At 37.3% G+C, this 18,515-nt stretch overlaps 1 protein-coding gene across 1 annotated transcript in view; it reads right to left on the bottom strand.

Moving 5' to 3' along the window:
• Positions 1-18,515, bottom strand: part of bean1 (brain expressed, associated with NEDD4, 1) — an 88,528-nt gene that overhangs the window by 56,175 nt on the left and 13,838 nt on the right. The window contains exon 2 of the mRNA XM_030156902.1: positions 13,553-13,663. Within this exon, the coding sequence (XP_030012762.1) occupies positions 13,553-13,577 (25 nt within the window). The 5' untranslated portion in view covers positions 13,578-13,663. The remainder of the gene's footprint in view (positions 1-13,552; positions 13,664-18,515) is intronic.

Below are 18,515 nucleotides of genomic sequence, written 5' to 3'. Positions count from 1 at the left end.
TGTATTTTCAAGTCTGCGGGTCATTGTACAGCATCAGAGTGAGTACACTATCTAGCTCAGGTCATCTTGACAAGAATATTGTAATGGGAGCTCACTGTGTGTAGCTGGATGTTCCACCATCACCATCATCATGTTATGAATCAGGTACTTGTGGCTTGTCACAGTCCTCCCCACAAACATCACACTACTCACCACACACATCATCTCAGTGTGAGTTTTATTGAAAATCTTTCTGACTGATTATCAGACAATCTGCCTGACCTTGTTTCTGTCTGCTCTTCTGTCGGGTCAGACAGACGGGACTACAGTCCGCCCATCACCAGGTAAATAAAACATTATATGACATTATATTATATCACAGAGGCCCTTTGCAGACAGACCGCTCCCCTTTGGAGTTAAAAGCTGAGCTCTTTTATGTGAAATTCTCTTTTGAAGATGTTGTAAGAGCTCTTTCTCTCTCTTCCCTCTGTTTTTTCTTTATTTCTCTCCACTCCTCGGGAGAGCTGTGAAGGTGATAAAATACATTGAGACAGAAGAGGAAAAAAGAAAAAAGAAACTGAATACTCAACATCAGGGGTGTAAGAAAATATCGGTATCGCAATATATTGCGATATTTCACTTCATGATACTATATCGATATTAAAAAGTACTGTATTGATATTTTTAGGTATTTAGTCAAATGTAGATATGGCAGAGGTTCAATTTTTGTTTTTTGATTTTCAGGCTCTTGTATTTCTATATTCACGTGGGTATTTGTTCTGTTTTTTGTATACTACAAAAGTAGTATTGTGATATTGCAGGTCATAAATGTAGTTTTTTTAAATTGATAACGCTGTTTTGTTAAATAATGGATAATTCAAGTATCGTAAAAGCACTCTTTACTGTCTGAAAGAGGCAAATGTTTAGGTTTTTTTATTGGGAATGCACAAAAATAATGGTGTGATGTTGGATGATTCATGGACTGAGCACTAAGTACTCTTTTCACAATAGAGTCTGAACATTTAAGCAGGATCTTAAACTGTAATGTCTGTAAAACTTTATTTATTTATTTATTTATTTATTCATCTATTTATTTATTTATGTGTTTTTTGTACTGGTAAAGCCGCATGTTAAAAATGTATTTATCCAAATGCTGCACTATAAGTTTTTCCAGGAAATACTGAAAAAAAAGCCACAAAAATATCACCTTGTTAACAGTATCGTGATATATCGCAATATATCACATTGTGATCCAAGTATTGTGATTTGTATTGTACCGCTAGATTCTTGCCAATACACACCCCTGCTCAATATACTGTATGTTCCTCGACATGTATCGCTCCATCCAGTCGTTCGCTCCAGGTTTTTTCTTATGTGTAATGGATTCAGTGTTGTTTCTGCCACTTTTACATGTTTGCACCAGACTCTGCAGGTGTCTTTGATTGTCACTGTCCTTCAGATACAAAGAAAATGTAAATAAGAAGTAAGTGTGTTTCAAACTACGAATAGAAGGTGGCCCTATTGGCTCCGTTACACATTGGCTGTAATAAACAGAGTAGATGAAGCAGAGCATTCTGTTGCTGTTTTCCACAACGGCAATGTTGTCATGGATGAGAGAAATAACTTGGTCTCTAAATCAGTCCACACATATCTGTTGCTAAACATAGCTATGTTTATGCATGTGTTAACGGTTTGCATTGGAAAGTGTTCATAAAAAATGTTTCCATTTGCCATTAAGCACATTAATCCAAATGTAAACCACTCGACTGAATGTAAATGTTTGTCTGAATGTGTCTATTAAAATTTTCTCACATGATAAACTCAAAAGCACATTACTAAACATAAAATTTTAAAATAAATGACTGTTCTTTCAAAAATCGTTACCCTTCTGCAATGAAATACAATATGCTCTTTCATTCTTCATTTCCTTTACACTAAACAGCTGATAAAATGTATGCAAAAATATATGTGTATGTAAATATTGTGGCTTTTTTTTCCTGCATTTTCATTCATTTGCTGCACAGTTTACAACCTATTTCGTTCAATTGTGTACTGTCTGAACTTCTTAAAGGTGACATATACAGACATACAAGTATTTACATAATAATAATAATAATAAGAAGAAGAAGAAGAAGAAGAAGAAAAATAATATCGATTAGATTTATATAGCGCTTTCTATGAATGCATACTCAAAGCGCGTACAGAGGATCCATTATTCATTTGCTCTCACATTCACACTCTGGTGGTGGTAAACTACATCTGTAGCCACAACTGCACCGGGGCAAACTGTTGGAGGCGTGGCTGCCAATCCATGCCTACGGCCCCTCCGACCACCACCGAACATTCATACACCAGTGTAAGTAGCAGCACTGGAGGGTGAAGATCTCAGCCATGGCCACCCTCCCACATCTACAGGTGACTTAGATTGACTGGTTAACCAAGTGTTTTTCAACCTTGGGATCAGGACCCCACGTGGGGTTGCCTGGAATTCAAGAGGGGTTGCCTGAAATTTCTAGTAACTGATAAAAATAAAAATAGAAACTTACTAATAAAAAATATACGGTGAGTTGAGAGAAACAATCCCAATACATAAAAGACATGACAAACTGAATCTGAAGCACTGTGGTACTGTTTATCTTTCAAATGTTCATTGTGGTCAGTTTCAGATGCTGCAGCTCTTTCATAATTCATAGTTTGAGTTCTTGTTTGTTCAGTATTAATTGTCAGCCTTGTAAATCCAAAAGCTGGACTGACTGTACATATCCTGACCAAGGAAAATAAAATTCTCACTTTGTGCAGTAATCTACACCTGGCTTTTCTGTCTCTGTCCATAATAATTTACATTATATAGACTAAATGTCATCTAAAATTAACATTTATTTGGAACCTAGTATAGCAAACTATTACATGATCAAAACAAATTAATTTTAGCAAAAAAATAATGTCTGGGGTTGCCAGAAATTTGTGATGTTAAAATGGGGTCAGGAACCAAAAACGGTTGGAACCACTGGGTTAACCTATTAAGGTGCATGTCTGTGGATGGTGTGAGGAAACTGAAGTAAACACATGCAACATAATACAAAAGTAATTAAACAGAGTACACATTTTAGTGAGCAATTCCAATAAAATGAATAAGGAATAGATAAATCAGTTTTTATTGTAATTGTTTTGTTATGTCTGTCTGTCTGTCCAGTCAACGACGTAATCACATTATCTGAAGAATGCATTGAGATATCTGCGCCAAATTTATACTGTGGAGGCATCTTGGCATAGAGCAGAAGCCAATTGAAAATAGATGACCTTGACCTACTTTTTCAAGGTCAAATGGCCTTGTGCAGTTATAATATCTGAGTACTTTCAAACATAAATATGTATGTACAGTCTACTCTCGTTATACCGCCAACTTCCGTTCACGGCCAAATTGGCGGTATAGCGAAAATGGCGTTACAACGGTTTGCGTCCATAATGTGCATGTCTTTACTATATGATGTCTATGCTGCCTCCGTTAACCCGTTCTAATTGCGTTTCTAAATAAATCTTGATTCTGATATGTTGTAAGGGATCATTTAAAGTGGGGAAACATTTTAAGCATTATTATACCGTGTCGGGAAATGACACCCCATCATCTTGAGACTTTGGCTTAATCCCACGTCCTCTTCCCGACATCCTGACCTACTGAGTGTTCTGCGATAAATGAACGGTGGCCGTTCCGTAGACCTACTCGTAGCTTGTCGCGATCAGCGTCTGGCGCGTTTGTTTCAGTGCATTGTTAAAATTTATGTGTACTCGATGGCAATCACGCTGGCGGTATAACGGTCGGGAAATCAATGGTATAAGTGTTGTTTGTGCATGGAACTGGGCTGGCGGATGGTGATAGGCGGAAATGGCGGTATAACGGCGGGCGGTTTAACGAGAGTAGACTGTAATACGTTTTACACAAAGACAGTCTAATCTAAATTATAGGGCAGTAACTTTCAACAGAATCTTACACTATATTTGGCCGAGGAGGACTAAAAGTGTGCAGCACATTATGTTATTGAATAGCATCTTAACTTGGTGGCATGGGGAAAATGATTTGTGCATCAGCTCAAAGAGGCAAAAGGGCGAAGGATTCAAGGATCCCCACCCTCTACATATGTCCATAATAAGGTCGAACTGTTCAGGGCAGATTAGAGAGCAGAACTACAGTAAATCAACTAAACTACTGTGGATCAGGTGTGCCAGCTGTTTCTATAGAAGGCGACCACTTCCTGTTTACTGTGGTATGACAGGCCAATACAATATCACTGCCTGTACTGCTCAAATGAGGATGGTACATTTAAGTACAGGGATAGTTGGAACATTTTGCATCAGAGAAATCAGTCTTTTAACCATGAAACTAAAATATCTGCGTGCATTTATTACAATGTCATGTTTATGTTTGGAATGTTTGTTAAAAACTATGACTGAAACTATAAGTAGTGGTACATGAAAAAAGAAAACAAGACTAAACTGAACTAGAATATCAGATGAAATCTCCTCAGTGTTAAGGGTTCAGGGTGTAGACGAATAAAATAGCTTTGCATATAATTGAACCTTTAATAAACAATGGCAGTGTAAATTATACTTGATGTCATGCATTTTCCCATCTTACTGTTTTAAGATAAATCAAGGTTTTCCTGTGGAATGTCCTCTGTCAGTACAGGCATTGTTGTTAGAGAGTTTAGATTCTGCATATTTAAGTCACTATGTTTATTTTACTGAGCACCAAAACATAATTTGTGAAAGAATCACCTGGATAGCAATTGAAGCTAATGGGACGTCGTACCTGTTTGGTCATGGGTCACATTACTAGTCCATTCCATTTTTGATGATGTACAAAAATGGATAAAGAAAATGAAGGGTAAAAAGAACTGTTTCAGCTTAATTTACCCTGATGTGGTTCAGGTTGTATTTTAGCAACAAGCTCTGTGTTCAAATGAGGTGTTATTGATTAACTGTGGCCTTGTGATTCTTCAGTTCTCAGCTGGAAAATAGGCCAAAATGAACACAAAATAGGTGGGAAGGAACAGGTTAAAAAGGTTATGAGTAATGGATTCAGTGTAATTTCTGCTACTTTTAAATGTTTTCATTTGACTCAACAGTTGCCTTTCACTGTCAGGAAAATAGCAAGAAGAAAGAAATAAAAAAGCAAACTGAAAGACTTTGTAAAAATAAAAACTAATTACATTTCAGAAGTATAATAACTTCCAATAACTTCCTCTTGACTAACTTGCACTTAATAGAAGTAATGAATTCTAATTACAGTTGCTAGAGTGTCCTTTGGAAAACAATCAGTAATGTGAAAGCATTTAATGTCAGCTTTATACTTAATGCTGCACTGTTTGCTTCAGACACATCCATCTATCCATCATTCATTCATCACTGTGACAACTCAACTGACGTGTTCACCTCCACATGACGGAGCTAATGAACCAAAGAGGAGAATGTAGTGAAGACGAGTCAGAGGGAGCCACTGTTAGTCAATATTATTACAATGAGACATTAACAAAGACATGTACCCTTCACTTCTCCTTCCTCTGCCCTGCCTTTGTGTCTCCACTCTCCTTTATTCTTTCACTCGTTCCATGCCACCTCCCTCAATTTCCCTCTCCACTCCTTTCCTTTCCCCTACTTCCCCCTGAGGATGCCACAGTTTTCCCTCGGCACTAATTTTGCTCCCTGCACCATGCTTCATTTCCTTCTTCCATCTATACCTCATCCTTCTTTTCTTTCATTTCATTCATGCTCCACCCCCCTCTGCTTCACAACATAGATAGATAGATAGATAGATAGATAGATAGATAGATAGATAGATAGATAGATAGATAGATAGATAGATAGATAGATAGATAGATAGATAGATAGATAGATAGATAGATAGATAGATAGATAGATGGATGGATGGATGGATGGATGGATGGATGGATGGATGGATGGATGGGTGGGCAGACGGATGGATGATAGCTGGCTAGCTAGACAGATAGCTAGATAGCTAGATGGATGGATGGATGGATGATAGATAGATAGATAGATAGATAGATAGATAGATAGATAGATAGATAGATAGATAGATAGATAGATAGATAGATAGATAGATAGATAGATAGATAGATGGATGGATGGATGGATGGATGGATGGATGGATGGATGGATGGATGGATGGATGGATGGATGGATGGATGGATGGGCGGGCAGACGGATGGATGATAGCTGGCTAGCTAGACAGATAGCTAGATAGCTAGATGGATGGATGGATGGATGATAGATAGATAGATAGATAGATAGATAGATAGATAGATAGATAGATAGATAGATAGATAGATAGATAGATAGATAGATAGATAGATAGATAGATAGATGGATGGATGGATGGATGGATGGATGGATGGATGGATGGATGGATGGGCGGGCAGACGGATGGATGATAGCTGGCTAGCTAGACAGATAGCTAGATAGCTAGATGGATGGATGCATGGATGGATGGATGGATGATAGATAGATAGATAGATAGATAGATAGATAGATAGATAGATAGATAGATAGATAGATAGATAGATAGATAGATGGATGGATGGATGGATGGATGGATGGATGGATGGATGGATGGATGGGCGGGCAGACGGATGGATGATAGCTGGCTAGCTAGACAGATAGCTAGATAGCTAGATGGATGGATGCATGGATGGATGGATGGATGATAGATAGATAGATAGATAGATAGATAGATAGATAGATAGATAGATAGATAGATAGATAGATAGATAGATAGATAGCCAGCATTTGTTTACTGTGCCCTCCCCCTCCACCACCTGTGGTGTGTATTAATTGCTGATGGGTCCTGATGGGGGTTAGTGAGGTGGAACAGCCTGGTGTTTGCCGACCTGTCGGGCCGTGAAATCTCCCTGCATATGCACGTGCCTCATATCCATTTAAATAGATTCAAATAAACGGCCTCACTCTGCCACTAGATTGGACCAGAGCAGGGACAAATGGACATGCAGATGGACGGACAGACACAGATAGGTGGATGAGATAGAAGGTAAAAAGCCGTTAAATTTGGTTTTTCCTCCAATTTCCATAGAGCATGGGAATGTGATGATTGATGGCTCGGCGGCTGGAAGGCGAGGCGTTGCGGTGCAATGCTGATAGATGGATAGATGATGTGTGCAGTGATGGGGAACAGAAGCAGATCCCATTTCAGATCTGCCCTCATCTGATGCATGCGTATCGCCTGGCTCCAATATGTAGATTGTGTTTAGTCTTTATCTTTTGCAATAATATGAGAGGGTGGGGCTTGAGCATAAGCAGCCAAATGTAAAACAGAAACACAACCACAGAATGTCTGAGGTAACTTTGGCTTTGTGTTTAAGCATATGAAAATTATTATCCTTTTAAATTATCCTGTGGTTAATCTCACTCATCTAGTTACCATATTCTGCCACTTGGTCATGAGCCTTTTTATGACCATATGGTGTATTCCTATTGCGCTGTTTTTTGACACTTATGCTGCGTTTCCACTATGCGGAACCGGCTTGACTCAGGTACCAGGTCCTATTCCTGGAGACCATTTCCATTACAGGATACTACAGACTTTACAGTACCTGGACATCATAGCGATGAGGCGCATTACTTCTGTGTCGTCTGCTCAGAGAGTTGCTGATAAACTCGCTTGTTGCTTGTTGTCTCATCAAGCTCACGCTGAATTTTTACGTCTGAATCTCCTCGACAAACCCTGGTGTAGTTTTGCAGGCTGTCTTCATGTGGATTAACCTACCGCTATATTCACTGTCAACTTCCGCATCTGTTTTTTTTAAAACGGCGGGTCACAGAGACGACTCTCTGACCAATCAGTGGTCTGCAGTGTTTGCACGTCACGTCTTAGTATCTGATCCCCAGTCCTGGAACCTCAGTGGAGGTGATATCAAAAAACTAGTAACGGGTACCAGATTCCAGGCCCTTTGTCGTTATGGAAACGCAAAAAGGCCGAGTTGAGTCAAGCTGAGCCAATACCATGTAGTGGAAACGCGGCATTAGGGTCCAAAAAGAAAACAAATATAAGTCGTTGTTGCAGGTCAGGTCAGATGACATTAAGTACCAAAAACCCCGGCACATGGTAGTTGGAGTAATTATGGTGAAAACTAACCAAACCATAACCATAGTATTAACATGTCCTTATTCAAGCAGCGTATGACTTTCATCACAATTTTTTTTTCAAATTTGTAAAATCTAAGTGATAGCCTAATTATCACTAATCCATTAGTCTTTCCTTCATTACACACTTGTCTCACGGTGACCAACTTTCGTTTGTTGACAAAACAAAACAAAACATCACTTGGGACTTTTCGAAAATTTTGTTTGTAGGTGAGGTGTAAATGTATGTAAGTGCATTGTGGGAATGGAAATTCCACACAGCAGCAATTTTACTGTCTCTTCGTGAGTGTTAAACCCAAATGTCGCCTTTACCTCCATCCACCGACTACACTCATTCTTTGAAATGACCCTGGTGGACAGTGTAATTTAATGTTGTAGCAACCTACCTCATTTCCTTGCTGAATCTGTGGGAAACCACATTTGCTTGGTTGCTATTCCCGCAATGTACTTCACGACAAAATTTCTGAAAAATCCCGAGTGACATTTTGGTTAGTTTTTTAAGTTATCACATGATGACTTACCACATATTCAGGGTGAGACATTTTAAGGGAAGGGGAAAGTGAGAGTGTTTCAACTACTACAATACTAAAGAAAACACTGATACAAGAATACAGTGATATTATCTTATTCCAAAAAACACAGCCCTGACTTTAATTTAATATGCAAATATTAGTGAAAGGTAGTTCTTTTTGTATAGTGTTTAAACGCTGTTGTAAATTGTATGCAGATGATGGTGTGTTCTATTTTCCTAGAATCAGATGAAGATTAAACCTTTATAGGGTCTGTTTCATTATTGTCAGATTCTTGCCAATACACCACCCAATTTTTATCTACTGTAGGCCTTTTACATTTTAGTTCCTTTTTTTTTTGTAATTTTACGGTTTTCACCTCTTTTTATTCTTCGATGTGAAAACATTTGGTGAAATTCTAAAGCTGTACTCTAAATACTTTTTAGATCTGAAAGTTTGAGGTTTGGCCCTGAGAGATGAATTTCCTCAATATGTTTATTCTCTTTCAGTGAATTGGTTGAACTGAACATATTGAAAAGGAAAATTAGATAATTTGCAAAATGTATTGAAGCAAATAGCTGTTGCAGAAACCAAATGAATGGAAACAATTACTGCCTAAATGACGAATCTTTCATTTTCAAAAAATGCCCATTGATTTTTACTTACAAACATCTGCCATGTGGCACATGTCAGCCTCTTTATGATTACTATTATTACAGTTATCATCACATGAATTTATGATATGTTTTGTGACTGTTTCATTTCACTAAACATGACAGCTCTATTGGCTAACACAAGTATCAAAGAACCATAGAACACAAACTGTTCCATGAAACATAAAAAACAAGTATAATTAATGTCCTCTTCATTAAAACATGTTTACAGGAATACAGCTACAAACTCCACAGGGATGACTCTGATCTTTGACACACTTCGACAAGTTCTTTTATAGCACAAAACTGACTGATGCACACCGGTTCATATGACCTATCACAACCATTGATGCAACTCATTACTTTGCCTGAATTAAGATAAAAAAAAAAGCTTCAGGGAAAAACAGAAGAACCTCCTTCAATACATCTGTGGAAGTCTTTGATATTAGACTATATTTCTCTGTAAAGACTAAGATTTTATATTAATGATCAGAAGGACATCTTTACAGCAAAGTTTGGAAAAGTATTGGGATATCTGGGAACTCAGACTGCAACTACCTGAAATAGATTTAATACAGACTTTTGAGATCCTTGCTGTGGACATATTTTGTATCTGCTATACATTTCATACAACCTGTATGTACTGCGCTAGACTGTATAATTTTGAAAATGTTCAATAAAAAGAATGTTCAAAAAAAAAAAAAAAAAAAAGATTCAGGGAAGAACTACTTCTAAAAACCAAAGTGGTAGTATTTAGTGTGATTTAGACTATTGTACAAAAGTCCCAATATTAGTCCAATATTAGGTTTGTTGCTTTAGTAAAGTTTTAATGTCCACACATGTTCATTTCTCAGTCTCTGTATTAAAATCCAGTGTAGATATATGAGAATTATGTACAGCGGTAAAAAAAAAACAGCTTCTACAAACCAGAGTGGTAGTATTTAATGTGACCTCCCTTTGCATTCAACATGCCTTTTAGCAGTTTTTATTCAAACAATATGAGCTTTATTGCATTAATTTTCTGATGTTTTATACCAGGTTTCATCCAACACGTCAGATATTTTAACTGTTTGTATTGCTTCTTGTCATAAAGGGGTCACAATAAATACTGACTTTAACCTTTACAACCCATTTAGCTCAGGTTTTTGTGTGTCTTTTAAGGTTGTCCTCATATTTCCTGTATTTTCTTGTGTTGACTATAGAAAAGAAAATGAGAAATTCATATATACGCTCATTTCACCACTGCAAAAATAACAAACCCTTGAGGTGGCCCAAGACTTTTGCACATTACTGTAAATTTCTGCCTCTGACCAGAAATGTGGACTTTTCTTTTAGCCATATCTATTTGCTCCAGAATTGCTAGTTTGTGTCCAGTACTGTAGACGCGTAAAGTAGAGCCCGACCAATATGGGATTTTTGGGGCTGATACCGATACCGATATTGGGGGCTAAAAAAAGTCAATATCCATTATATTGGCCGATATCCGATATTGGCCGATAACCGATATATTGGCCGATGTATGAAATAAGAACATTGATCTACACAGGATATAATAATGTTATATTAGATAATTGTGGACAGGTGGATAAACAGTTGCATAAATCTTTGTTTATCTCACACAGATAATAACCCAACTTTAAACCTCTGTATAATAGTCTTATATCAGACTAGTCTGTGACCTGTGGGAAACCACAGGTTGTAGATGTGGTAGTTTTTATGCTGGGGAAAGCAGACTTTTGAAAAAGATGTGAGTCTATATTTTAGAATTAGGGACATAAAAATTGTTTGGTAAATCATTATTTAAAATGTAAGCGACACCTACCTTTAATGAGTCCAACTACAAAGCAAAGTATGGAATCACAAAAATAATTAGAGCAAAAAATATGACTTACCACAAAATTATGTTTTCACTCACAAATTTGGATGTGTCTGCCTCATGGCACTACAACTTCCCATGTAGACTCAGGACTAAACTGAGCATGTGCAGAGTGAATTAGGTGAGTCCTAAGTTGTTGCTGATTGGAACAATTGCAAGAGTTACAACTGACCCATGTTTCAACTGTCCCTGGTCTCCCCCGACACTATTAATACCCAGGTGTGAATGCAGAATGAAACTGTGAGGAAGACAGCAAGCACACAGACATGGGTGTGTGTGTGGGGGTGAATAGCTCATAAGACTGGGGGGAGGGGATCCGTAATTTTCAGATGGGGGGGGAGTGGGGGAATTAGCAGTAGATCCTTGTTGGAACAGGGGAATCCATGATTTTCGGACGGGGGGGTCGGAGTGTGGGGGGGAATAGCGGTCCATCCTTGTCGGAACCGGGAGGGGTAGTGGTCCGTGATTCTGTGATTGTGTGTGTGCGTGTGTGTGTGTGTGTGTGTGTGTGTGGGGGGGGGGGGGGGGGGGGGGGGTGATAGTGTGATTGTGAAAGTGAAACAGACACACTTTACTGTTCCTCTAACTCTCCTGGCAGCACACACACACAGGAGCAGTGAGTGACAGAATCTCCGCAACAAAAAAGTTAATAAATCAGTTATATATTGGCCGATGTTGATTAATCAGTGATAAATTATGATTGGCCCAATTAATCTGCCGGCCGATTAAGTGGTCGGGCTCTAACGTAAAGGCCATGTGTTGCAAACTGTATTAAATATCCAAAGATGCATTTCTCTGAATGTGCTGTATACAGTATATACCCAAAGAATGTTCCTAAAAGCAGAATAAACATGCATAAGAGCATACATCCTAAGGTCAAAAAGCCCCATGAGTGGTTGAAATGCAGTCATGTAGTAATGCACATATAAAACTAAAATTTTTTGTGTTATGAAATCATGTATTTCATATTATGATCACAATTTTCTAACAGTGACTGATGAATTAACCAAAATCATTAATGCTTTGTAATGCCATGTGAAATCAAAAGCAATTGAACAACACAGAATCTGAGACCACATAAAAATGAAGGCTTTTGAAGTAGGAACTTAATCCAAACTTAATGTCAACTTGTTGGACTACAATAGAAGCAGCTTTTTGTTAGATTACGTAAAGCTGTGTAAAATGTCAGCCTATACAATAAGCCTCACAGAGAGATACCTTGACATATCCATAGAGCGACCTATCCTACTGCTTTTTATCTGTCTCTTCGCTCTGTTCTTTTATTCATCACTCTGTTTCTTTTCCTGGGAGGGATGCACTGTCGGTGGAGGTCTAAACGCCCCGGAGAAAGCGGAGGGATTTCAGGTGTCAGGGGAAGGAAAGAGGAAGAGTCAGACAGGGACGTGAATAATAGATCAGAGAGGGAATGAAGAAGAGTGGACAAGAGAGGGAGAACGGAGGAGACCTTAAGAAAGGTGGGAGAAGGACAAAAGTGAATGAAGACGAAGACAAAACAGATAAAAAGAAGAGGGAGAAAGAAAAGACAGTCGGAGATGGAGGAGAAATGTATGGAAGAGAGAAAAAGGAATGGGATTGATATTTTCTTGGAGGGGAACCATCCATCCATCCATCCATCCATCCATCCTGTGCGTTTCCCTGTCCTTACGTTTCATCCCTGCTGCCTCCAGTGTGGATGTGAACTGTTGCATAAGACATCGATTCATCTTTTATTGAGATGGGAAGCTTCTATAAATATGTCTACTTTGCTCTCTGTAGTTTTAAAGCTTAACCTGTAATCCAGTTAAAAATAAGTAACAGAAGAACACAAAAACAACAACAAATCAAAATCTACTGAACAAGCACACAGCACCTCACAACAGCAAGACTTAGAGACTTTATATCTGCAAATATTCACACTAAATACTCTATACCAACACTGACTGATTATCTTTACGTGTGTTGATAGAAATATTAATGGAAACTGGATTTACATGGTGTACTTCTCAATCTATGCAACTGAAATATTTTATTAATCATTAAAGTTGCAAGTATTGGTTTGGGCAGGGGCAATACTATAAAACTTATTTCATTTTTCACTCCTGCATGCCATAAACTTCAACTTTTTGCTAGAAAGGGTTAACTGTCTACATGCAACTACAATTTGTGAGTTTGTAAATATAAATATTGAGTATCAGAATGAAAAATCAAAGGCAGTAATTAGGAGGATGTTAGTTATATGTATGTTTGTCCCTTAGTATATTCAAATATATGGAATATTTTAGGATTATGTATGTCTGCTAATGAAAATGAAAATGCAAAAAAAAAAAAAAAAAAGAAATGGAAAAAAGGTTTTTGTTTCTTACCTGAGCAGATCAATTTCATCAGCATGAACCCCCCTTATGAGTGTCTCCTATTAGCACATCTCAACAGGCAGGAAGCCAAGTTTCACTGGTCTGTACCACACTGCTATGTAACTACACAGAGACAGCAGAGAAAACAAAGGAGAGAGAAAGAGAGAGAGAGAGAGAGACAGAGAGAGAGAGAGAGAGAGAGAGGGAGAGAGAAGCAGTGGCCGATTAGTGAGAGGAAGATGTGAGGCGCTGGGCCGCCGAGAGCTGGAAAACAAAACAAACAGCAGGCAGGTAAATGGAGAATGAAGATATAAATGATGAGAGAGGAGATGCGAGTAAGAGAGGAAGAAGGGGAGGGAGGGAGGGAGGAGGAGAGGAGACTGATGTACGAGTCACAACCTCCAAGTCCGGCTGTTTATAAAGCCTCAGGCAATGTGTGTGTGTTATTATTTATGTTGGAGGGATATTCATCTATTTCCATAGTCACATGTGGGGACTCCAGGTTCGGAAACCAAACCATGTTCCTGCAATGAAAACCCTTCAAATAAAGGGTTAACGTTTGTTTAATTAGGATGAAGTTAAGTCTCCGGGAAATGAATGCAAGCCATTGTGATGTCCCCTAAACACATGGAAACACAACATGCTTGAGTGCATGTGTGTGGCCGCCCACGCCTGCTGGTTCACATGTTCCAATCAATATCTGAACCACACAAGCACGTATACATGCATGGATTTGCAGCTTTAACACAGTGGTGCTCCTCTCCTACTACTACTACTACTACTATTAAACAGAATGCAGAATCCTTTTAAAGACCTAAAGGCCAAAAGCTTTTGATCTAAAAGGTTTAATAACTTTAGATTTTAATCCTATCAATACATGTTAATAACACTGGTCTACAATTTTTTAGAAATGATTTGCTTCAGAGGTTAAATGTGCTAAATGTTACGTATTTTAATAAGATTAATTGGAAAATAAATGACAAAAGTCCCGGTTTGCTGATGTTTTCAAGGTATATGATTAAGTGTTATTACACATATATATTGGTTTATGTGCATTTATATAATAGTTTTATAAATCTTCCACTAAATACAACCTGTAAAGTGAATGTATTCTAATGTGCAGACAGTGTTTTGAAGTAGATCTTGTAGCTCTGAGACAAATATTCCTTTTGAGTCAAACCCATTCTCTCATTAATTCTTGAATTTCACATTTTGACCCAAGGCTGTATCTTGGAAAGTTCAGCCAACCAGCATTTTTTACTTGATTTTTCTTTATCAGTGACTCTCATGTGGTAAAATTTCATTACTTTTATTCTGGAAGCATTTTCCCTGTAGACCAGTGGAATTCAAGTAAAATGCAGTTTCTCAGCCTTTCATCGTAACCATATATGACCCATTTGGACGTTCAGAGACTCCGCAGTGAACATGGAAACACTGTCATCTTCTACAACATTTATTCACCAGTAAAACCCATGTAGTTTGACAAATACCAGTGGTTGCAGACACTTATTTTAATGTTCAGTTAAATATATATTTGCTGAAAATAGTGCTTTTTCTTCAATTTTCTCTGTTGTGTTGTTATAACCTTAGTCCATAAATATAAGAAAATGCAACACGCAGGGGATTATATTATAATAAATGTTGATAAATCATTTAGGAATTTTAAATGTAGAAAAAAAAAACAATATTTGCAAGTGACAACAAAAATGCTTGAGTTGTTCTTTAGGGTTGCTCTAAATCACAGGTGTCAAACATGTGGCCCGGGGGCCAAAACCGGCCCGCCAAAGGTTCCGATCCGGCCCGCGGGATGAATTTGCAAAGTGCAAGTTAGGGCCTCAAACTCCAAAATAAGATCATAATAACCTATAAATAATGACAACACCAATTTTCTCCTCTTTGATTTAGTGCAAAAAACATTAAATTATGAAAATCTTTACATTAACAAACTATCCTTTAACAATAAAAAGTGAATAACCTGAACAAATATGAACAACCTGAAATGTCTAAAGAAAATTAAGTGCAATTTTAACAAGATTCTGCCTGTTACTAAATGTTTTGTGCCTTTGTAGATCTGATCTGTAATGCACATGTATAAATGATAAGTCAAGGCATAATATTGATAAAATTTTACTTATATTTCTTAACAATTTTTTTTTTTTTTTTTCAGGTTATTCACATCCTTTTTGTTTGAATAGTTTGTAAATGTAAATATTGGCATAATTGAATGTTATTTTTTGTACTAAAACAATTTAGAGTTGTCATTATTTATTGGCAATTATGCTATTATTTTACTGGTCCGGCCCACTTCAGATTAAATTGGGCTGAATGTGGCCCCTGTAAGAAAATGAGTTTGACACCCCTGCTCTAAATATTACATACAGAACCAGTTATTACAATAAAATGTCACCACTTCATTTTTCTGTAAACCAGGGGTCTCAAACTCATTTTCTTCCAGGGGCCACATTCAGCCCAATTTAATCTCCAGTGGGCCGGACCAGTAAAATAATAGCATAATAACCTATGAATAATGACAACTCCAGATTGTTGTCTTTGTTTTAGTGCAAAAAAAACCCATTAAATTAGGAAAATACTTACTTTTATAAACTATCCAAACAAAAAAGATGTGAATAACGTGAAAAAACTGAAATTTCTTAAGAAAAATAACAATTTTAACAATATTATGCCTCAACTTATCATTTCTACATGTGCATTATGGATCAGATCTACAAATACACTAAACACTTAGTAACAGGCAGAAAATTGTTAAAATTGTGCTTAATTTTCTTTAGACATTTCAGGTTTTTCATATTTGTTCAGGTTATTCACATTTTATTGTTACAGGATAGTTTGTAAATGTAAATATTTTCATAATTTAATGTTATTTTTTGCAATAAATGAAGTTGTCATCATTTATAGGCAGAGTGTAATATTTTTTTCACATCAAACTGAGAAGAAAATCTGGAGTCATTATTTTTTGTAGGTTATTCTGCTATTATTTGACTGTAGATCATATTGGTTTGTATGTGGAACCTGAACTAAAATGACTTCCACAGCCTTGACTATGGAATTTTTGCACTTTGAAAATTCATCACAGGGGCCGCACTGGAAGCTCTGGAGGGCCGCATTTGGCCCCCGGGCTGCATGTTTGAGACCCCTGCTGTAAACTATGGTTATTTCAGTGCAATGTGTAACTGAATGCATCGCTTTCCTCAATACAAACAAGAGGTGGATGGATGGGTGTATCAAATAAAAGGGTTAGGGTTAGACAGAGGAAATGACTGTGGTTTGGTTATAATGTGGTTTAAGTTATTTTTTCTGTCTCAAACCATGTCCTGGTATCTTTCTTTGACCCTAACGATAAAAATCAATAATAGTTACACACAGATAAATAAATGTATCTGACAGACACAGCTGAAAATGGTGTGAGCAGTTAAGACACTATGTCTATATATGTTACATACAGTATATGAAATACAGGGCAAGTGTTAGGCCACCTTTAGCTTTGTTGTTTTTGCAGGGTTTAAATGCACATGCATATTTATTTCTCCTTCTCTTTTCTTCAGATACAACAAGAAAATACAGGAAATATGTGCACAACCTTAAGAGACGCACAAAAACGGAACTAAGTGGGTTGTGAAGGTTAAACCCCTGACCTCATGACAAGCACAAACAGAAACATCTGACATGTGTTGAATGAAACCTGGTATACAACATCAGAAAATTAATGCTATAAATATGTAGTGGGTGGCATGCAATAAATCTCATATTGTCTGAATAAAAGGGTTAAAGACATGTTATAGAAGATGTTTTATTTTTTATTTTTTTTTAATGCTGTACATACTTCACATATATCCAGATTAGATTTTAGTACAAAGACTGAGAGTGTGTGGTCATGACAACTTTAATAAACCAACAAACCTAACGTTGGCCTAGGACTGGACAGGAATCTGGAGATGTGGATGTGAAATGTGTTTTTGCTCATATATGTTCAGAGTATATGTGTCCATAGTTTGCAGAAACATACAGCTGCTTTGATTTTATCTTTGTTTATACAGGGTGTATCAAAAAAAAACTATACATTTTGAAAAATTGCCCCCAGTTTCGCATTTGATAATTTTTGGAATTTTCTTTTATGGATGTCAGTAGGTAGAGGATTGGTGGATATTTGTCCAAATTTACAGACCCAGGTTTTCATGCATGAGTGAGCAGGGGCAAATTGTGCGATCCAAGTTAAAACTGGTTTGCGCAAAGTAGCGGTGGGATTTAAATCCAGTCAAAGGTCATGGGAGGGGATAATGGGCATCCATCTTGTTTTCCACAAAATTGCCAGGTTACAGCATTAACACTTTGGCCACCATGTCAATTTCATTTCTTTAATGATGGCAGCTGCAGCCTTTCAAAGTTAATTCAACGTGTTTAGGCCTGAAAATGTTACTGAGGACAGGCCAAGTTATGGTTAGGGTTAGGGTCAAACCTACTTCGCATAAACCATTTTTAACTTGGATTGCACAATTTGCCCCTGCTCACTCATGCATGAAAACCTGGGTCTGTAAATTTGGACAAATATCCACCAATCCCCTAACTACCGACGTCCATAAAAGAAAATTCCAAAAATTATCAAATGCAGAACTGGGGGTAATTTTTCAAAATGTATATATTTTTTTGATACACCCTGTATAGCAATATACTGGTCTTCTTTCCTAAATTCTATTACTACATTCCCACTGCTGTATCATAATCCCAGTTATCTTCTATTTTCTTTTACATCTTCTCTTTAAATGTTTACTCCTGTGCTATCTTTACTTCTTCGTTTTTGTTTTTCCACACTTAAAGGTTTCTGTGAAATACATTTCCTAGTGACTCTTTTTCCCCGTTCCACCCACTGAGACAGGATATTGGTCTTTACAAAGAACTTGGGTAAACACATCCCAATAAGGACAATATACACGTAATGTCAAGTCATTGTGATGAGCTG

This window comes from Sphaeramia orbicularis, chromosome 15 (assembly GCF_902148855.1).
Source record: "Sphaeramia orbicularis chromosome 15, fSphaOr1.1, whole genome shotgun sequence".
Classification (NCBI taxonomy): Eukaryota; Metazoa; Chordata; class Actinopteri; order Kurtiformes; family Apogonidae; genus Sphaeramia; species Sphaeramia orbicularis.
Note: the sequence above shows the minus strand (reverse complement) of the source record. Positions and strands in the feature narration are given on the sequence as shown.